We start from the raw sequence: 22,823 nt of genomic DNA, 5'->3' as shown, positions 1-22,823 counted from the left end.
TGTGGCAGAGATTTAATCAAACATCTCACGGCCTCTACCAGCCAGAAATGTGTTGTTCCGACAGAAACACAAAAAAGCATGCAATTACTCCCAGAGGACCTGTCCCTCCTCTCCGCTACAGCTGCAGAAAAGAGGGCACTATTCCAAACACGTCCTCCTCCTCCTCTTTCCTTTCTTCTGTGTGTTGGGAAATAAGACCACCCTGCCCCAACCATAATGATAGAAGATGTAAAGATGTGTTTTGTAATGTACTATGGAGAAACACTCAGTAGAACAGTGGGTTACTGCTCTCCTCCTCTATGGAAACATCCCCTCATGATAAATAATAAAGGCTTATCCTATAATTGCATATGTCATTTATAAAAAGGTTAACATTTGAGTTTTATAAGCTAAATATAATTAGAATAGAGATCCTATATTTGGCGTCTAATTAAGTGTCAGAGAGAACAAAAGGAACTGAAGCAAAAGCATGTGCCTTTTTTCCTCTTTCAAAAGTTTTATGGTATGGTGCAGTATATGGCGGAGAGGGGGCGCTATACTGTATACATGCAAAACTAAAATTATTACCTCAACCTAACAGTCATGTATATGGCTTGGCCACCTTAAGATGACTGATGTGATATATAACCGTTACCACCTACAGTAACTATAACCAAAGACGGTATAAGTGAACGTAGTCACTGTGACGTCACCCATTGGTTTGTGGACTGCCGTTTTGAAGCCTCGAGTTCGGCATTTTGGCCGTCGCCATCTTGGATTTTTTGCAACCAGAAGTGACACGAGAGGGTGGAGCTAAGTACAACCGAATGAAACATTTTCAGGTGACCAAAAAGGTTATAATTAACTTTCATGAACTGAAAACACACTGTGAAAGGGTTAAAGCTGTAAGACGAAAACACGGACAACACCGTGGTAGCGACCTGTCAATCACAAGGTAGCCACGCCCTAAAGCATCCCCTGCTTTATGGTCTATTTGACTCTAAATGGGACCAACATTTACTAAATGAACATCATGCTGTATTGAAGAAGACTTGAAACTAGCGATTGAGACCATAAACTCGTGTTTACAATGTTTACTGTGGTAATAGATCAAGTGAGAAGTAGGGTCATTTTCTCATAGACTTCTATACAATCAGACTTCTTTTTGCAACCAGAGGAGTCGCCCCCTGCTGGCTTTTAGAAAGAATTTAAGTTTAAGGCACTTCCGCATTGGCTTCACTTCTCAGACCCGGAGGTATCCCACTGACTATAACACAACATGTAACAAGTCATTTCAAGGCAACTATATTGTCTAAAAGGAAAATCATGGAAAGAGTCCTATGTGATGGTATCAAACTGCACCAAAATGGTCTCTAATATAAATTACCCGCTCCTAAAACATGTCCTCGTTACTTCCAACATCAATACAGTGGGGCTTCCTAACTGACCCAGATAGTAAAACAACAAAGAAGTGGAAAATACTTTTGCACAAAAATAAAAGCACACATAGAGCAGCTAAACTTATAGATGAAAGCACTGCATGGATGGCTTATTGCTCTTAGTGCCTGAGAGGGAACACTGAGCTCAGACATTGTCTTCCTATCTGTTGGTTATTTCACGGTCAATATGTTTATCTTTTACTTTGTGTAATCTATTGTTGATTTGTGCACCTAAGCCTCAGTAAATCTTTTGACTTTTTGCAATCGTACCTATACCCCAAACAGATAATACACAGATTATCTTCATTAACCAGGTACCCAGTCAACAATAAAAGGGTTATATTTTTGCTAAATTGACTGACTGACTGACTGACTGACTGACTGACTGATTGATTTTCTCAGAGTATATTTAAAAAGACTGTTGCCTAGGCACCTAGCACCTAGCTTTTTTTTCTCTATTAAATCATACAGAATTATTTTTTTTTTTCAAGGAACAGCTTCAACATTACAAGCCCAATTTGAGGTTATTTTGATTCATCTCATGATGAAGATAAAAAGAGACTTGCAGCATTGTAAGTGTGTGAGTCAGAGCCATATTCTGGTTTTATTTGAACAGTTGTTCAAATACATTATAGCTTGATGACTTGAATGTCATTAGGGCAAAAACAATTTAAAAAAAGAAAGAAAAATAGTTAAAGGAGAGGAAAATTGTACTCATGAGATTCTACTGAATTTATCGCAAATGGAAAACGTTGCAGTGTAGAGGCCAGACTTCAGAAAGGTGCAGATTACTCACCAATAATTAAGGTAGGGTGAATTAAGGGTGATTATGGGGACAGTTTTTAAATGTTTGTCTTAGGTAAGCTCTTGCCATAAATAAAAACAAATGCGCAATTCATCATACATTTCTGTAACACTGAAGATGTTACCTGTCCATTTGATGAGGAAAGAAGGTTATACCATATTCCAAGGAGGCATGGCATACCCTTTTGTCTAAACTAACCATCAGCCGACAGTAAAGCTGCTTTTCCTCACAGTCACAACAACCCCTTCCCTACCACTCCCTCCCTTAATTCTCTCCCAGCAAATTTCATTGAATGCAAAATCTAGCTAGTCCATGAACATTTTTTGTGGTTGATTAGGGCTGTGGTTCTCAACCTAGGGGTCGGGACCTCCAAGGGGGTCGCACATGAGTTTCTGACTGGGTTTTCCGGCCGTCAGGGGGAGCGAAAAAGTCACGTAACGCATCAAAAATCCACAGTGCCTGAAGCACACTGGACAATGCCGAGGCGGTAGCTGTTACAATTAACCTAAACTCGGGGAGTCGCGAACACCAACCTCATTATTCTCTGGGGGTGAAAAGGTTGAGAACCACTGAATTAGGTGTCTTCACACTAATGTAGAGCATATTGCAAGGTTGCTAATTTTCTTCATTAGTTAAGCTAACACTGTTAAAGCTAGTGTAGCGGTGCACAGAATGATGTCCCACAGGCTCAGTCTGGTGCTACACATTTATTTAAGATGTTCTGCAAAATGTAAAATAATGCTTTAGGTTGACAATCGCTACACAGTGTATTCTGCTTCTATCTTGTACACAGAGATTCTCATTGTCTCACTTATTCACAATAACAGTAACAAAATGCTGGAAATGCACAAAATCAAAGATTACCCCATCTCTCAACTCTTTAGAGGGTAATATATTTAAATACTTCCTGTTCAGATAATCTTAGCTCAGCAGCATAACACCATATTTCTTATATTTCTTAATAAACAGTAAACAACAACATAAACAATAGTCATTGCAAAAGGCTAATATGAGCAACGGGAGGGCTCCCCCACATGAGGGCTCATTGTCAAAGCTCCCAGCGCCCCGCGCTACTACTAATGTTACCATGGCAACTGTAACCGTCGTATTAGCTGCTAGCTAACTGACTAAATTGAAGCAGCCAAACAGACGCTAACACACGCTAAACATTCACATAACTGAACACAGTGTCACCGAAGTACAGTGTAAACATTGCCCTAACACAGAGTTGTTAACTCACATCACCAGCTTACCTGCAAAATGTAAAATAATGCTTTAGGTTGACATCGCTACACAGTGTATTCTGTTTCTATCTTGTACACAGAGATTCTCATTATCTCACTTATTCACGCGAGACTTCCCTGTGACGCTCCCTTCACATACACGACACTGACACCTACTGGCGATCTACTGGCACAACACCCTAATAATAACACTGGCAATAAATAACACTGTACCCTGAATTATAACCACATTGAACACTTTCTTCTTATAAACGCATATGAAACATGACAAACTCTCTTCACTTGCATTACACCCAAGAAATGGTTCTGTTTTATAACCTACACATGACTGATTATGCCACACTAGCACTTTTAGCACTGTTTCAATCACCCAAAACCACGGTTTGGGTGATTGAGACAAAATAAAAACAAATTAAATCCAAAAATAGAAAATATATTTTTTTTTACTGATTTTGTTGCAGTAGTACATCATATTTATGTTTCCATCAATAGTTTTTGCAATAAGCTATGACAATTTTATGACCTTATGGTGAAAACTAGCTAAGGTTATGCCAGGGGTCAGCAACCTGCAGCTCTGGAGCCACATGCGGCTCTTTAGCCCCTCTCCAGTGGTTCCCTGTGAATATTAAAAATGGAAATGAATAACTGTTTATTGTTTACATTTTCACTTCTATTTATCATTGTTATGGGTATATGGTACGACAGTATGACGGAGTATTAGGGCCACATTGAGGAAAAATAAATAAATCTGAGATTTCGAGAATAAAGTCATAATATTACGAGAAAAAAGTCACAAGTTTATTAGAAGAAAAGTTGTAATATTATGAGAATAAAGTCATAAGTTTAAGAGAAAAAAGTCGTAGTATTATGAGCATATAGTCAATATTATAAAGTAGTAATTAGAGTTATTTTCTTTTTTCTTGTAAAGTTATTACTTTATTCTCGTAATATTATGACTTTTTTCTCTTAAAGTTATAACTTTATTTTCGTCCTATTACGATTTTTTTTTCTCGTAAAGTTTTGACTTTATCCTGGAAATCTCTGACGTTTTTACGTGCTGCTCTTGAACGCACCCCTGGCTTCCTGTTTTTAAACGTGCTGCTCGTGAACGCATCCCCGGCTCTCTCTCTCAGCGGTACATTTGGATTGGACAGACTATACTAAGCTACTAGCTTGAGGAAACATGGGAGACGACTTGGGTGACGAGTGGTGGGCACACGAGGCTAATTCAGGTAACTTGCTTGACTTTAATATGACTTTTTGTAATGTTTCTCAAGTGGTCCGGGAGGTTTTTAGTGTGTCCTGATTAACTGAACTCTTAATGTTAGCTTGTAGCTGTTGCTAAGAAACGTCGGTGGCTAACTGTGAGCTAACGTCAGTAAACACGTGTGTTAGTATTTCTGTGTGTGAGTCAATGATACTGTTGCTGTGACGTTGTCTGTCATGCTCTGTATACCTTCACTTGAACCTCACAGTTATAGGTCTCCTCTATACATAACTTTCTGCATTTATTCTGCTTTGTTTATTCTCATCTCCACACATCAACAGAGCAAGTTTTCCTGAGGCTACTCCTCTCACAGCTTCATGCACTCTGCATACCAACAGAGGGCAGTCCTGTAATATGTCCTGCTGGGTTATTATAGGCCTGATTGCTTTGGACAGCAGAGTATGAGCAGAATATGTTAAAGTGTATTTTCCTGGAGGTATTATTAAATGAAACCTTTATATTTATAGACCTATTCTCGGTCTCTCACTTGCATACACACACAAACCAGTGGTAAAAAGTAACTAAGTACATTTACTCAAGTACTGTAGCCCACTGAAGTACAATTTTAGTTTTACTTTACTTGAGTATTTCCTTTCAAATTACTTTATACTTCAACTCCACTACATTTCACCAGGAAATGTACTTTTTATTTATTTATTTGACAGCTTCAGTTCTACTTTTTAGATTTAAATTGTACACAGAAAACATGTGAGTTATAGAGTTATATTAACTATCAAATAGTAATATGTGTGTGTATATATGTATATACTAATATGTATGTATATATATATGTATATATACACACACATATTACTATTTGGTAGTTAATATAACTCTATAACTCCATAATATATGTTGACTCCTGCAGATTTATTTACTGTTTCGTGAAGCATTTGCTGTTTGTGTGTATATATATATATATATATATATAAGTAATATGTGTGACATAGATAACACACATAAACAATACTCACCAAGCAGAGTACTTGTGCACATTTATTCAGAGGAGGAAAACATTCTGGGAAATATGTGAAGCAATCATTGGCATTTACCCTTATTAGCAATTACATCATAATTATATTACAGCCTCTGTAAATTTGACTCTATTTCTCCTCCAATGTTCTTCAGTCAAACAGAAGAACGTTTGACTATGACTTACAAGTTCTCAATTTTAATGTAGGGATTCACCGATACCGGATCGGATATCGGCCGATACTGACTCAAATAGCTGGATTGGATATTGGTGACAATGGGGCCGATCTGTTAAATTCAATTCTAGGTTTATATACTATATACATTATATATTAGAATTTTAATTAATGTTTAGGTTTTGATTAATTTGTTGCTGCATTAAAAAGGTTTACACTTGAATTGTAATTCCTTTTAATTTTGAAGATTTTTTTCACAAAGTTGCTAGTGTATTTAATATTTTAATAATAAATATCAATTCAGTAAATTTATATCAATGTATTTATTTGTTACATTTTGTTTTATAAAGTTAGGAAAGCGATGTTTAAGTCAAGCCTGTTGCCTTACACATTTACTGACTTACACAGTGAGGCATACATCTTATTAATTAAATACTGGTATCGGATGGGTGTTTTGTATCGGCCGATACCCAAAGCCCTGATGTCGTTATCAGTATCGGGACTGAAAAAGTCGGATCTGTGCATCCGTATATTAATTATAGTAAGATAAGCTACTGTTTGTACTGTTGGTGAGAAAAGTACCCACATTAGCTGTAAAAAATAAATGGACAACAAGCTGTTCACCTTTACATGTGAGCAGCAGCAATATCCTCCTGAAACTGCCTGACGTTACAATCACAATTCTTTAATATACTTTGCATATTTTTATTATGAAATTTACTCTTTTTTAAAATCGGACTGTAGTGCTTAACATGTTGTCGTAGCAGGCCCGTTGGGTGTTTTCCCTTTGTGCGCTGAGGGAGCTTTTCCATTTTTCTGTCCTGTATTGAGAGCACTGTTGATTCTTCTGTTAGTTAATCCTTTGGTCTTGGGAATCTTTGATGGCTTCTTCAGCGACCCCAGAGGAATCTGATTAGAGAAAAGAGGCATAACTTTATATTAGGAGTTGTTCACCTGATGTTGACTCCTGCAGATTTATTTACTGTTTTGTGAAGCATTTGCGGTTTGTGTAAAGATGTTGTAGTTAGGGCTGTGTATTGGCAAGAATCTGGCGATACAATGCGTATCATGATACAGGGGTTACGATTCAATATACTGTAATATATTGCGATACTGTAAGCAAGGCGATATATTGCAATTTTTTTTAAAAATCGAATTTTAGGAAAACTGTCATACTATAAAGAACAAACCGCCATATGCATAAAATCAGAGTTTAAAAAACTTTTTCATGCAATCAGAACAGTGGGATCTGCATTTATCACAGTCCCTGTAACATCCGACATCATAGCATTACTTTGAGAGGGTACATACACTGAGAAGACACATCTCTTTGCAAATTAAATTGACTGAGTTAATCTTTGCATGTAAACTATTAATAAAAAATCAAGTGTTTTTGAGAATCGATGCAAAATATAGCGATATTCGATATTTTTGATATTTTCTTACACCCGTAGTCGTAGTATTGCACTTTTGAAAGTGGAATGGCCTTTATCACTGGCCTAGACACTTTAGCGTGGTGTAATGAGCTGTGATCACATGAATTTTGCCCTTTTGTAAAAAATCGTATAAAAACATCAATATCACATAACTGCGTGAGAAATGTGTGCAGCTCTTTGTTATTCTAGGTTGGCCCCTTTACCCTGACTGTCTGACATCCCATCCTTGCTCACATTTGTACCACAGAGCTGTTTGTCAGAAAAGGCTGTGAGGCTGACTGAAAATTGACAAGACAGAAAAGGAAAGCTGAAGTCCGTTAGATAGAGCATGGGACTGACTTTGAAGTCATGAGAACGAAGAGGAGATTCGTGAGAAGCAGTATGACTTTTATGGTGATGTGTCTTGTGGCTAAATGCTCACACTAATGACACAGATTCTCATGAGGCCTCTGTCACGCTCCAGATTGCCCTAAACTGTCATCATCTGGTTTCCACCTTGCCAACCAGTGATGTCAGTGTGGTTAATGTTTCTCCATGTTTCTCATCATATACCTGCTACGCCGGCTCCCTGCCAGCCTCTCCTACCGCAGGAAGCCTCATGGTGCCCGCCCCCCAATGCTTTCAGCTAGTTTATTTTTTTAGATGACACAGCTCATCATGACTTTTATTAAAGCTATTTAACAGGCCATTTATTTCTAACCATATATTTTGTGGTGTTGATCTTTTTTTAAAAAGTTGATCTGTTGTTGACTTAAAACCATGAATGCTGTGATTTAGGTTTCAGGGTTGATACTAGGCTCCAATTTATTTAAAAGAATTGGCTGACCTATATCCAGATAATTGTCAAGTCAGTTTATTTATAGAGAACTTGTAAAATCAACAAATGTTGTTTTACAGAGAGACGAGATTATGGTTGCGTGAATGATGATTATCCAACCATCCATCTGCAACCGCTTATCCCGTTAGGGGTCGCGGGGGGGGCTGGAGCCGATCCCAGCCGACATTGGGCGAAGGCGGGGTACACCCTGGACAGGTCGCCAGTCCATCACAGGGCTGACCTACGGGCAATTTAGAGTCAACAATTAACCTAACCTGCATGTCTTTGGACTGTGGGAGGAAACCGGAGTACCCGGAGAAAACCCACGCTAACACGGGGAGAACATGCAAACTCCACACAGAAGGGCCCCAAGCCAGATTTGAACCTGCAACCCTCTAGCTGTGAGGCTAGTGCTAACCACTGCACCACCGTGCAGCCCTTAAGAATGATGATTATATTAAATGAAAATAGTTAATAAAGAGGATTTAAGTAAATAAATTAAAGCGTAGATTAGATCATTCTGGATAATTTTAAATTATTAATAAATTGTTTCTTGTTTAACTTTTTTTTAGAATGCCCCCACATCCTGCAAAAGTCCTCCCCTAGCTTCATGTGTGTGGGTTATAGGGATGCACCGATACCGGATCAGATATCAGGCCGATACCGACTCAAAACGCTGGATCGGAATTGGTGACAATGAGGCCGATCCATTAAATTCAATTCTATGTTTATATACTATATACATTATATACTGGAATTTTAATTTCTGTTTAAGTCAAAACAAATTGGTCAAATTACAGAATTGTAATTTCTGTTAATTTTGAATATTTTTTACCAAGTTGCTGGTGTACGATTTATTATTTTAATAATAAATATAAATTCAATAAATTTCTATCTATGTGTTTATTTGTTAGATTTTGTTTTACAAAGTTAGGAAAGCGATGTTTAAGTCAAGCCAGATGTTGCCTTAACCATAAAAGAATGATCCCAGTCTCTTCCACACAGTGAAGAATACAGCTTATTCATTATAGACTGGTATCGGATCAGTACTCGGTATCGGCTGATACCCAAAGCCATGGAATCGCTATTGGTATCGGGACTGAAAAAGTCAGATCGGTGCATCCCTAGTGGGTTATTTTGAAAGTTGGATGGATACACTGAGATAATATATTTCTCAAAAATATGCTTTTATTTTCCATTATATTTGGCTACCATATCCATCTTACCTTTTAATATTCTGGATAGGTGTCCTTCCTTTGATGCCTTACAGAGCAGTTTGAGTAATTAAACAGCCATTTTTTACAACAAAAAAGTTATAAAAATTGGATTAAGTCAAATGTGTATCGTGTTTGTATTGGATTATCATTTAAGTGACAGGAAAATCTGATAACGAAAACAGGAAATGTTGATAAAGTAAGCAAATCAACACAACCGTGAAAGAAACTGCATCATTTGTGTGCATTGGGAGGTTTAGCTGGCAGGTGATGACTGCAGAATGCTTTGCCTGCTGTGGCAGCATAACAAAACCAGACTGAATGCTAATTGCTGCTCTTTGCTCACAGAGTCAACCGATCTTTTTGACAGTTAATGAGGAAAAACTGAGAAAATGTGTTAATGGATTTATGCAAAAGTCTAAAAGGGATTTAAACGTATATAAGTTTTCAATTTTAAACGTGTTAAGATAATTACAATGTACCTTTTTACAATTTTTGCTCAGAATAGAAAAGGCTTTTAACAGTCCATCCACCATAAAACCTGAACAGACCCACCACTATGAGGTGTTCCAAGTTTTATTGTGTAAGAAAAACATGAGCTGAGTTTTCCAGTGCATATCTGAAGGAAGTTTCACACTTACACACACGGAGTTGTGAGGAATTTTGCTGTGGCAGAGATAGTGGGTGACTCAACTGTTGAATCAAACAGAGCAAACACATAAACCTTTTCTCAGGGCTGTAGCAAACTGCATTTTTTTTTTTTACATTCAAAGGTTCTATTGAAGTTTTAGAATGAAGCTTCGGATGTCTGTTGTCATATTTATATTTTATGTTGTCATCACCCTTAAAAAAATAGACAAAACATCGAAGAATGATCGAAAAGTTCCCAGTGAATATCAAATAGTATTTTTGCTTGAAATGCCCATCCCTAGTTTAAACAGAATAAATAGAAATGCAAAAAAAAAGAAGCTACGCAGCATTCAAATGTTGATTTGTAACTTTTCTATCCCAGTAATTTTTTGTTTTCTCCCCTCAATTGCTTTAAAGAAAATCTGTCGAGTTTTAGATGTGCTTGTTGATGTGTTGTGCTTTGCAGTGTGGAGTTGGCCCTGGAAGAAAAAAACCCACATCAAACTATTTTTTTTTTTTTGGAGTTTGACTTTTCTGATTCCAACTGTTTTGCATTTAAACTGGCTGGCAACCTATTAGCAATGTGTTGATGCCAGCCTCCTCTCAAAAGTATTCAAGGTGAATAAATAAAATCAACAGAAACATTTTTAATGAACAGAAAAAAAAAATAACAATAATGAAACTTGTAAAAAGCACATCACACATTTGGTTGCAATGCTGTCTCACTTAGCTCTTACAGGCACTTGACACACATAACATACAGTCAATAAAAGGTTAAATTCAGTAAGTGTAGGGACACACTAAGTAGACTAAGTAGGCTTTACAAAGGCTCTTATAAGACATAGGACAATACCACAAAGCATTTATTTCATAATTGTTACAAAACACAACAAACTTTGGGTTTTCATTAGATAAAGTGAATTGCTTTAGTTGAGGAATGTGACTGAAAACATAATACTTTATGTTCAGAATACATACATTTTCACCTAATCACAAAGGCCACTTACTGTAATATTTGAGGAATGTGAAGCTGAAGAGGAAGCAGGGGATATAGTGATGCTACTTGTAATCGTGCCAACACCTTTGACGTGACAGCCATTGGCGAGCACCTGAGTCCTTTGCTCGTGTCGGAGATAGTATGGCCCGACAGGCTGTGGGATGCTGTGGGTGATACCATTCAGAGACTGGATATATGGGCTCCCCAGATGGATGTGGATCTTGTTATCCTCCGTGGCGACGATACTGGGACTTGAGTCGGTGCTGTTGGACCTCTGCCAGCTGTTCTGCCGCTCCGGTGTCTTGCAGAAGACGGCCTGATTCGCAGCTTCCGCCGGATCTGGAGAACAGGTCCTGACTGTGACGATCTGAATGGGGGAGTTGCCGTGGTCGGGCGTCGTGGAGCGTGACGAGTTTGGGCTTAACACCCGAGAGAGGGGTGTACCGTCGAGTGGGGAGACGGTGCGGTCAGGGCTTGAAGGAGGGGTTTTAGTATTAACTGCAGACAGAGCTGAGTTCTGGATGATCGTGATTCTCTGTTTAGGTGAGGCTCCGCTTGTCGGGATGACGGCTGTGCTGGTGTAAGACGTTGCCGCGTCTCCGGTGGGGCTGCTTATCTCGAGCATGGCTGTGTTGAGTATATGATGTGGTGTTACTTTGATATGCAGCGGCTGCCCTGGTGTGTGCGTTAACATCATCACCTCTCCATTTACCGTTTGGCCGTTATTGTTTGCGCTGTTCAAGCTGTTCAGGTTGTTGACAAGAGAGCTTCTTCTTCTGTTTATGACTTCTGCGTTGTGGTTTGGGTCCTCATCCTCGTTTTCTCTATCTAGTTTCTCGCTGTAGTCAGGCGGCAGGCTATCCGCTGGCTCGGTCTGAACCTCTTTGGTCTGATGGAGGTCTGAAAAGAGTTGTCTGTTTGCACCAGGTGTACGATTCTTGATTTGTCTGTGCCTGTCCAGCTCACTACTCAGCTCCTTCATCTCTCTGGCCAGCTCCCTGTTACTGGCTTCCTGCTGTGTCAGCTTCCTCTGGAGCACGGAGTGGTCCGTCTGAACCCTGCAGATGGACTCGTCTGTTCCCATCAGCTTCTGGAGTTTCTCCTTCAGGGCGTCAACCTCTCTGCCTAACAGTCTGGACTTAACCTGCTCCTTCTGAAGCCGGCAAAGGAGGAGGTGCTCCTGGTTGACCTCCTGCTTCTCTGCCTGCTCGTACCGGGATAACTCCCTCTTTGCCCCCTCTAGCTCCTCTGTTAGAGCCTGGGACTTCCTCTGTTCATCATGGAACCTCTTTTGTAGGGACGCAAAGTCCTCCTCCACCTTCATCAGTTCTTCCTCCATCATCTCCTTTTCCTGTAGTCTCTTTTGCAACCTATCCAGCTCCCGGGTCAATTCTTTGACTTTGTTGTCCTCGGCTTGGCAGTGGCGGTTGGCGTTGTTTGGGATAGAGCTGTATGTGTACTTCTCCTCTTTTTCTTTCCTGTTTTCCAAGATCTGTAACCTATTCTTCATTATCGTTACTTTGCTCTGTAGCTCTCCATTCCTCTCCGCCTCCGTTTTTAGTCTGTCTTGGAGCTCATGTTTTTCCTTTGCTATGCCCTTAATCCTTTCCTCTAAATCTGCCTTAGACCTCAGTGCCTGCTGCCTCTCCTCTCTCAGTCTTTCTGTCATTGTTGCCAAATTGCTTTGCTCATTTCTCTTGCCCTCCCTCCTGTTCAGTTTTTCCTCAGCCTGCCGGAGCCTCTCGGCCATGGTCTTTCTGTCTTCCACCAAAGCCAGAGTCAGTGACCTGAGCTTGGCCAGGTCCTGCCTAATCACCGTCTCGCTCTTCTCCAGTTGGCCTTCGACAGCCTCTAGCTCCCTCACCCTAGCTTTCAGAGTGTCGAGCTCACCAGACAGCATCTTGCTAACCTCTCTCTCTCGCTCCAAGCTGCCCTTCAGAATGCTGCAGTCCTGTTTGCTCTTCCCTAAAGCCCCCTCTATCCTGTCCAATTCACTGATTCTGCCATTGAGTTTATCCACTTCAACTTTCAAGCTGCGGCACTGGCTGCTCTCCCTCGCTAGCTTGCGGTCCAGGTCTCGACATTGGTCCCACATGCGTATCAGCTCCTCGTCCTTTCCCTCCATTTCCACGACCCTTCTCCTCAGTAACTCGACCTCCGACAGGAGGCTCGGGGCTGTCATGGCGTTCTGGCTTTGGTGGGAGACGGAAACTTGATTGTTGTGCAGGGATTTGAGCTCCTCCTCCTTTGCACCGGAGTAAGTGGCACTGACCGCCTGCTGGATTTGGTCAGTGATGGCGGTCAGTTCTTTGACACGGAGCCTCTGCTCCTCCAGCAGCTCGCTCAGACACTGTTGCTCCCTCACAACCAGCAGTGCAAAAGCCTTCAGCTTGTTGAGCTCGTCCTTCAGAGTTGATACTTCTCTTTCACTTTTCCTCTCCTTTATCGCCTGGTATTCTCTCTCCTTCGCAATCAGGAGCTTTAATCTGTGGAGAAAAACAAATGATGTCAAACTGAATGTTGTAGCCTGGTTTTATTGTGTAATTGACTCTTATTTCAGCCTCCAAGGACACTTTGTAATGTTTATACTTAACCTCAATTGGCTATAATTTTTAAACACAAATAACTTCCTAATTTGTGTATTTCCAGCATAAACATTTATTCAAATTTTCAGAAGAATTTGAATCCTTCCAACTCAAAGTTCTACAGAAGCTACTAGTGGTGGGGAAAAAAATCGATTCACCTATGTATCGCCTTTTCTTTTTTTACCATTTTAAAATCAATTCTTTAATGCCAGAATCAATATGTTTGCTTCATTTGAGTCTATTCGTAGTTAGAAGGAAGTTACTGCTTTTATTGTTGTAGTCTGAGTAACATGACGTCATATCGGTTCCATATCCGTCAACCAAAACAAACAGTAGCCGGCCGCAGTGAGCAGCAACGAGAAAGTAGGAAACGACGCAGGGTCCGTGTGGATTCGACCTGCATCCTCACATTTTAATACCAAAGTGGTAAACACTACACATACAGTAAAGTGTGGAAACACTTTGGGTTTCACACATTGCCTGGAAAAGCAGAGCTAGACATCATGGCAAAAGCTGCATGCTAACTCTGTCATGGACAGGAAACGGTATCGTATTGCAGTAACGTGCGGTCAAGCCGGCCTTCACTCGTATCTCAGTGGTCAAATCAGCCGATGCTACAACTGTAGAGCACCCATATACTGACATTTTTGTTAAATGCATTCAAACGGCCCCAATGGAGGTGACCATGATGTTTAAAGAGAACGGAGCTGACGGTAAGAGCTAGCAACGGACTTAGCAAAGTTAGAGGAAGTATACACGTATGGCTACGTCGAGTTTTCAAAATTAGATGTTAACAAAAGGAACTGACTGATATATTTGACTTCAGGACAAATCTGACTACATACATGCTGAAAATCAAACATTTGTACTGTATTAATTTAGGTATTATCCAAAGTAAAAATCCCTAGAAGTGTATGATACAACTTTTTCCCATAGTCTAGTGTTAAAAAAGTTAACAAAAATCGCAATAAATTGTAATATAGTTTCGCAATACATATCGAATCGGCACCCAAGTATCGTGATAGTATCGAGTTGGGAGATAGGCGTAGCGTCCCAGCCTTAGAAGCTACTAATACTTTCTTTTCTCTTTTGTACATCTGTGTGTGTGTTTGTGTGTGTCCCGACCTGTAAACCCTAAAACATGTAGATCTATCCATGTAATTCCATGTTGTTGTGCACTTCTCCCCAGGCGGCATGCATTCTGTGGGATGTTTAGACTGCCGCGGCAGATGGTCCCTTGGCAGGGAGCGTTTGTTAATTAAGAAGTTCCTCTACCCTTGAGTACCCTCAACACTGCACCCAATCACCCTCCTTCTGTGCACCTCCAACGCTACCCCATTTCCAGCGAGGAGAGGCAGGAATTCCCCCCCTGTTCCATGAGTAATTACAGATTGGCTACATTTACCGAGTGCTGTCACTCCCCACATTTCCCCAGATGCATGCCAGCAGTGTACAAATGCATTCAATACACACTGTACATTTTTTTGTCATGTGTTATTGTAAGTGAGGCACACTTCAAAGTGATCTCTCAACAGTCGATTTGTATTATTTGGGATCAATCTCATATAAGTGTGTGGACTGCTTGCTGTTAGTGCTGGAGGTATCCACAGTGCTGACATTTGTTTAAAGTCTACATTTTTAGTTGCATGTTTTCCTGTTTCCATGTTGAAAAATGTTCCCAAGGCCCTTTTTCTTTTCCTTTTTAAACATCTGATAAGTGGAGAGTTTTGTGGATAAGATCTTTAGGGAAGCTAATGTTGGATGTAAAATATAATATTAACATTTAGAGCATCTGTACTTTTGTTATTAAGATACATATCGCTTACAGCTGTAACGCGTACGTGTGTGGGTGGATGGGTTCAATTAACAAAGATATAATGTTCCAAATTGATTTGATCGCATGCCTGAAAATCTATGCTATTGATGGTATTGCTCTTAAACATAGATTAGTATGCTACACTACCTAACCTCAAGATTGTTTTTTAAATGGTCTCACTTTTAGTTGTGAGAATTGCCTTGTCTTCTTTAAATAGCAAAGAATTGTAAACAGTGATAACTTACATTTTTCAATGTAAAGGTTTTAGTGAGACTTGATTTGTTGTCTTTAAATATACAACCTAGACACCTTTTTGAAGTACGCTTTTGCTTTTTTGATACCATCATGGCATTGTAAGACTTTCTCTATCGAGTCTATGCAGAGCAGTACCTACTTTGCCCGTAACTCATCATGCAGTTAAAAAGTATGTAAGTGACACACTTTTCTAAATACACATTATATCTTTTCCACTGTTCACAAGTCTTTAGACGGTTCCTACCTGTGTTGTGCCGTTGGCCTCTGTCCTTTTTAAAATCCTCAGAGAATAGCTCGTCTCTACTCTTTCACCTCTCCCTTTCCCGGAGATCCCAGTGATGTGGACATTCCATCCGGAAAACCAAACATTATGAGAAGTGCTCTGCACACTGAGTCTCACTCGCAGTCCTTGGCGCCCATTACATCATCAGCAAGTCCTTATATGGGACTGTACAGGCTCTACTACTGTGTGTGTGTGTGTGTGTGTGTGCATGTGTGTGTGTGTTTTTACTGGAGTTCAGCCCATTCCAGATGAGGTCATTGTGTAGCCATGCCAAAGAGGCTAATGGGAAGGACAGAATGTGTTTGTGTGAGTGTGCGAAGCAAACTAAAGCTTTAATCACAATTTAAACTAGAAAGGCTAACAAGCTCAGTTTGCAGGATTAGCCCGAGCAAACATGTTAACTTTGCTGCGTAAGTGCTTGGCCTAACTTGGCATGTCCTAGGAACTGTCTCATGCATACTGTAGTGTGTGTGTGTGTGTGTGTGTGTGTGTGTGTTTGGTGTTCCCATGTGTTTTAAGAAGAGAGACATGTTTTGTGAGTTGTAGCTGCTTTGCCTGGGGCCTGATAACCTGACTGTGAGATGACATCATCAGTTCATAGGCCCTCAATTACATCCATATGTCTCTCTCTCTCTTCACTTCTCTCTTTCTTTCTTTCTTTCTTTCTCTTTTTTTCAGTTCAATATGCTTTATTGGCAGGAATGTAACGAGAACAATATTGCCAAACTGTCAAGTATTAATGAGATTATAAAGAAAAAGAACAAGGTACAATTCATAAACTCTCTCTCTTTCGAATTGCAATTTAGTTTTTTGTAACTGCAATTCATACCATTCTCTTGGCATCATCCATTTCGTCTGTATCCCTCTCTTATGGTATTACTCAAGTCAAATGTATGAGCTCAGTGGAGCGGGGAGGGATGTCAGATTATACTCTCATTATTCTCACTGCTAGTCTTGTCTGACAACAGCAATGAAAAAAAGTCATAATGGGAAAATAAATGGTATTTTATCTTCTCTAGATGATAGTACAACCAGCGCTGCAGGAGAAAAATAAACATATAGGTCTGTGTGTGACGCATGTTTTCCCTCCGGGAACACTTACTCGCACTGTGGCTCCCAGTTCCAGCTTTCACTGGGATATATACCTCTGGTGGGATTTCTTTCTGTCATGCAAACCCATCTAGTCCCCAATTAAAGGAGAGCTATTCCCCCTGTGTCACGTCGTCATCACCCAAGAATTCACAAAACAGCCCTCAAAGACGCACTTAAACTTCAGTTTTTAGACATTTATGTTCTGAAGCATTTTTACACTAGGCATGGAAATCTAGAGATTGCTCATATATTTAAAGGAAGCAACGAAAGGTTGCGCAACCGTTCCCAACAGCTTTTGCTGCAGAAAAGTAGTAGTAAAATAGTTTATAAAAGTGCAAACAATGCATCCACGGTTATTGAATGTTTCTGTCAGCGCCAGTCAGAGTCAGCAGCTCCGTGCTAACACAACACATTTTATAGGAGGAGACTAGCATATTACATAGCTTATTGCATCGCTAGATCAGGCGTCACTTTGACACATTTGTTTTTATTGCAAAGCACTTTAAATATCAGCTTGCAGGGTTTCCGCCAGAAAAGTTGTTAGGACTGGCGGCGGAGGTAAGAGAGGGGGGTGCTGAGCAAAACTCGGATGAGTGGCTTGTCATAATGAGGATTACGCTGGTCCACCTCAACAGCCCACCTTTAGGAGCCTGAGCCGAATTTGTGGCTAATTCGAGGCTAACTTTTTCAGTAAACTGTGGTAAGCAAGACACGTGAACTTGACTCGTGTCTTGAGGAGTTGTAGCATTTATTCACCGACAGCTTAAACCCACCGTACACACACTGCACTGCTACGCTCACAGCTATACTGTTACCTTCATACTGACCGTCAGTCCGTCACACACACACAAACACACATATGCTCCCTCGCTCTCTCTCTCTCGCGACCGCAAACACTGAAACTCGCTAACGTCAAGCACACAACCTACACACTGAGTTATTCCTTAAAAGAGTTTGCTATACTTGTATACCTAGGGCTGTCTCGAATACCATTTTTTGGGCTTCGCAGCTTCGGTGAGAAATATTCGAAGGTATTCGAAGCGTCGGGATAGTGCCGCTGCTGCGCTACTGTACACACACGCACCTCTACACATAACAAAGAGCGATATCCATCTGAGAATAACTACTAATAATTAATGTTGAATTTGAATAATGAATAATGTTGTGCAATTATTCCTTATTTCATGGGCTATTTGGGGATTTATACATTATTATTACATACTTGTATATTAAAAAAAAAGCAAAAAAAAAAGCATTCGAATACTGATTTGGAGGATTATTATCATGGCAACAGTCAGAAGCATTCGGGTCAGCCCTATGTATAACACATTTTAGTTAAAAAACATCTTAAAAATACATAATTCCCTTATGCTTAGTCAATTTAGGCCCGGCAGGGCCGCCAGGCTTGCAGTACACTGGCCGGAACCCTGGTTTGTGAAACCAACAATGTAGTGAAAAGTAGAGAGTAGGTCTACAGCATATACCCCAAATTAACTGTGTTTTAGTCTTAACATGAATTCTTCCCCTCAGAGACTATGCAGCCTTGATACATAGTTACTGTCTGACCACGCCAGTTACATAAGTTAATGATGTAAGGCTTGTATTCTGCTCCTTGTTGGCGTTCTCCTTAATCTCTTAATTGCTTGATTACAACTGCGGCTGCCTGTTTCACAGTGAGAAATCACTGTGGTTTGATAATATTTCATCTTGACTTGTTTTTGGTTTGTGATGGTGATAACTTGATGTTGAATAGCTGTCGTTTATGGTGAGATATTTCTCTGGTTGTGGAATGTGAGACAGAAATCCTCCTCATTCTTTGCGATTCCTATCCACGGACCAACTCCCAAACCAGAGTTCATGAGGTCCTGTTTTGCTTAGAGGAGGGGTTGGCAATCTGCAGCGCTTTTCCTCAATTACAAGCATGATCCGATCCCTCAAAGGCATTTCCAAGAAAACCCTCAAACATTGCCCCTTATATGAGAGGAGCACTCTCTGTTCTGTTGTCCTAGCTCCTATTTTCATCCAGGGGTGTAATTTGGGGATATTGAATTTTTTTAGCTGCTGCCTTTGACAAATCCTCCAGTTGTACGAGGCATAATGCTGTATAAGGTCACAGAAGAGGCATATTGAAGATGCAAAAAGAAAAGCAGCTGCTCAGCCCTGCCTGTCCTGGCTTTCTTCTCTTCATTTATGAGCACATTTAATAAAATTTGAAGGAGTGACTAAACTGACCTCATATGTTGTGTATAGCTAATAAATGGGCCCAACAGCTTGCGACCAGAACAGCGGTTCTGCTCTGAAGTGATGCACTGCCAGACCCCTATGGTAATTTATGCACTTCTTCTTCTGACACATTATTGGCTGAGCCGGTGGATGTGTGTTAAGTGTGAGGGATGGACAGAACAGCTGTAGGTTTCCGCTACGGCACAGCCAAGTTTACTTTATCCTTTTCCTTTGAGTAAAATGTATAAAATGTTTCCTTCACCACGTTTAACCAAGCCAGAGAGCTTTTCTTTTTCATTGATTGCTTGTTAGCTATGCTAGTGGCATGGCCGTAGGAATCGCAATGTCAGTCTGTTGGTCGGTCGGTCCACCACTAGACTAACATATCTCAACAATTATTTAATGGATTGGTATTAACTTTTGTATTGACATTCATGGTCCCCAGAAGAGAAATCCTGACTTTCAAGATCCCCAGACCTCGAGGAACACCAGCAGGTTGACATTTTAGCGAAATGTCTCAACCAATATTTTATCAATTGCCATGAAATTATCCTCTGCAGACCATGAATGAATGGTCTGCAGAGGATGAATTCGAATGATGTTGGAGGTCTGACTTTTCCGGTCATGTCTAGAAAGTAACTCACAAATGGCGAAATCTGGCAAAAACTCTTGTGAGACTCGCTGCCCGACAACCTACCCTAACTTTAACTATTCAAAGTCAATGTGTAACCGTAACTATTCGAGGACAAAGCCTAACCGTAACTATTCGAGGTCAAAGCCTAGCCGTAACTATTTGAGGCACTCTTTTCATTTCAGCTCAGTGGGAGAGTCTTCACTGCGTTTTGCTGTCATTTATTGTCGTGCTAGTTTCTCTCCTCTCTGTGTGTGTGAATGCCGTCTCACTGTCCGCAGTCCGCTAACTTCTTGTTCTTGCTACCAGTATTGGCTGCTCTGTTTCTACAATCTCAGGCTGCAAAAACGTGGTTGTGGGCTGAAACTAAAGTGTGGTGTTCTGTCGGGAAATGCAGTGACCTAAACCAAGAGAGGTAGGAGAGAGAGTGCTAGCCGCTAGGCTAATTTATGTAGTGTAAAATGCCATAGGCTTTGTGCTGCATTCACGTTAAATCGGAGTTCCCGGCTCGGAAAATTACCGTGAATGCCCCCTTAAGCCGGAAGCCCCTTTTCCCTCCAAACCAATCAACTTAGATAAAACTATGCATGCTAACACACTAAACTAAGATGATGAACATGCTAAACATTATACCCACTTTGGATCGGCATGTTAGCATTGTCACTGTGAACATTTTAGCATACTGACTTTTAGCCCAAAGCACCGCTGTGCCTCAGTACAGCCTCACACAGCCACAAGCATGGCTCTTAGTCTATTTAAATAATATTTTTCTAGATCATCTGCCTTCCTTTCCTACATCTGTAGCACTTATTGATGAGAAGGCCACATCAGTTGGGGAGTGAATACATGAACTGGTTTAAAAGTGGTTTGCGGATGTAGGGTAGAGCCTGTGAAGAGTTTGTGATTCAGAACTGAAGTGAACAGATGAGAGCATGGATGTCTCTGGTGTGTTGAACATGTGTGCGCGGTTAATGCTGAGATGCTGTCAGCCCAGTGACAGACCATAGGAAACACACACAGACTCGGAGCATGTTCTGATAGCTGAGGTTGGAACAACCAGATTGCTGCATTGTGATGTGCAGATGTAATCTTCCTTTGACACGCAACAGGGATCATACTATGGCATAAAGTGATTATATGCCGTGACTGGAATTTACAGTATAGTTCACTGCTAAAACAGGTCATCTGCTGCGCACATGGCACCTTGTGGAGCTACGTTTGTAGGGAAATGAAAAAGAGAGAGGGGTGCTGATTTTAAGCCAGGCTGAGTGGCTCTCTTGGCTCAGAGCACACGCTTTGAAAAGAAACGGGGAGGGAGATTGAAAGATAGTTGAAGTGGATTTGGAGTAGGAGTGGAAATTCTTTCAGTTAAATATTTAGGCTACTGCAGAGCAAGATGTAAGAAGGACGGGATGGAGAGGGAGATGAAAGGGACAGGCTGTATCGCCATGTGCCTTGTGTTGTTTACCCTGTGGATAAATGCAGGCATTGACTCAGCTCAAACCTTTTGGTGCCAAGCTCAAAGAAGCTGCAGTTGGGAACACAAAGAAAGGGAATATAAACTCTTTGAAGTGTGCCTTAGAACACAAATAAATATATACAGGCAAAATAGCTGTGGATTGATTGTGAATATGCCATGAAGAGAATTTATTGTATTTATTGTGTTTTCAGGGATGCCATTATTATTTATTAGGTCTGTCAATCGATTGAAGTATTTAATTGCATGATTGCCCGTAGTTAATCGCGATTATTTGCAAATAAATCGCACAGTTTTTCTCTGTTCAAAATGTTCCTTAAAGGGAGATTTGTCAAGTATTTTATACTGTTATCAACAATGAAAAATATTGTCCAGAAACCCTCACGGGTACTGCATTTAGCATAAAAATAGGCTCAAATCATAACATGGAGAACTCTATCCCAACAGGCAACAATAGCTGTCAGTGTGCTGACTTGACTATGACTTGCTCAAAACTGCATAATGATTATCATAAAGTGGGCATGTATGTAAAGGGGAGACTCGTGGGTACCCATAGAACTCATTTTCATTCACATATCTTGAGGTCAGAGGTCAAGGGACCCCTTTGAAAATGGCCATGCCAGTTTTTAGCGTACGTTTGGAGCGTTATTTAGCCTCCTTCGTGACAAGCTAGTATGACACGGTATAAAAACGAACAACACCACATGAGCGTGAGTTTACACAACGAGGCTGTAAAGGCGGACAAGTTGATGTGATGACGTTTTGTAGTCTCATTTAGTAACTTGTTAGCAACCGCCTTTTTAAAGACACGAAAAGGCTTCAAAATTCACAAGTTGGATATTTATTGATGTATTTTATATCGTTGAACTTAAGCTTTTGTTAACCACAGACCTTATTTCAGGCATCTAAATAAAAACCCATTGGAAAAAAAAAACCATTGACCTCGAGACAAGGGAACCGGAAGTGCTAAAAGGCTAACTCATTTCTGGGTTTTAGGACTCATTCCCGTAGCACTCTATTGTCTGATGCCAGAGGCCACCAAAGGGAAACTAAGAAAGGGGTAAAAGTTGAGTAACATGAAGTTACTTTGGTCAGAGACAAACAAAAATCAGTTGATACACCCCACAGCCCAACCTAATACTGCAACTTCAGATTATGCGATAGGTTCAAGAGTGATGTTTTAGACACATGTTCTTAAAAGGAATTCATAAAGGAGGGCAGACGGGAGATGAAAATCCTCTGTTTTCAAACAGTCAGGAATGTATGAGACACGCAGGGTTCACACTGCACCACAGACATGCTGTCTACTCATGTATTAATCATCATTAGGCCATGATGAACCGCAAAGCCTTCATGTGTGCATGTTTAGGGTTTCCACATTGTATTTGAATAGACAGAATTCTAGTAAACTTAATCACTCTACTGGCGTGGCTATTTTGGGTCTTTAATTGCGTGTGTGCCTGTGGTGGATCAGTCAACGTTTTC

At 40.5% G+C, this 22,823-nt stretch overlaps 2 protein-coding genes across 4 annotated transcripts in view; one reads left to right on the top strand and one right to left on the bottom strand.

Annotated features, from left to right (window-relative positions):
* The window catches only part of cmss1 (cms1 ribosomal small subunit homolog), a 341,858-nt gene that overhangs the window by 295,934 nt on the left and 23,101 nt on the right, over positions 1-22,823 (top strand). The window contains exon 2 of one of the 3 annotated variants that reach the window (XM_074658834.1): positions 4,625-4,699. In XM_074658834.1, the coding sequence (XP_074514935.1) occupies positions 4,651-4,699 (49 nt within the window). In that variant the 5' untranslated portion in view covers positions 4,625-4,650. Of the gene's footprint in view, positions 1-4,551; positions 4,700-22,823 lie in introns of those variants that run through there. The other 2 variants (XM_074658835.1, XM_074658833.1) reach the window with 2 other exon arrangements.
* Positions 10,607-16,041, bottom strand: LOC141782438 (filamin A-interacting protein 1-like). The gene is made up of 2 exons (XM_074658813.1): positions 15,877-16,041; positions 10,607-13,462 (listed from the first exon to the last, which is right to left on the bottom strand). The coding sequence occupies exon 2, from the start codon at positions 13,156-13,158 to the stop codon at positions 10,966-10,968; it is 2,193 nt and encodes a 730-aa protein (XP_074514914.1). The 5' UTR covers positions 13,159-13,462; positions 15,877-16,041; the 3' UTR covers positions 10,607-10,965.

The sequence above is a fragment of the Sebastes fasciatus genome, chromosome 14 (genome assembly GCF_043250625.1).
Source record: "Sebastes fasciatus isolate fSebFas1 chromosome 14, fSebFas1.pri, whole genome shotgun sequence".
NCBI classification, from domain to species: domain Eukaryota; kingdom Metazoa; phylum Chordata; class Actinopteri; order Perciformes; family Sebastidae; genus Sebastes; species Sebastes fasciatus.
This window is presented reverse-complemented; position numbering and strand designations above follow the sequence as displayed.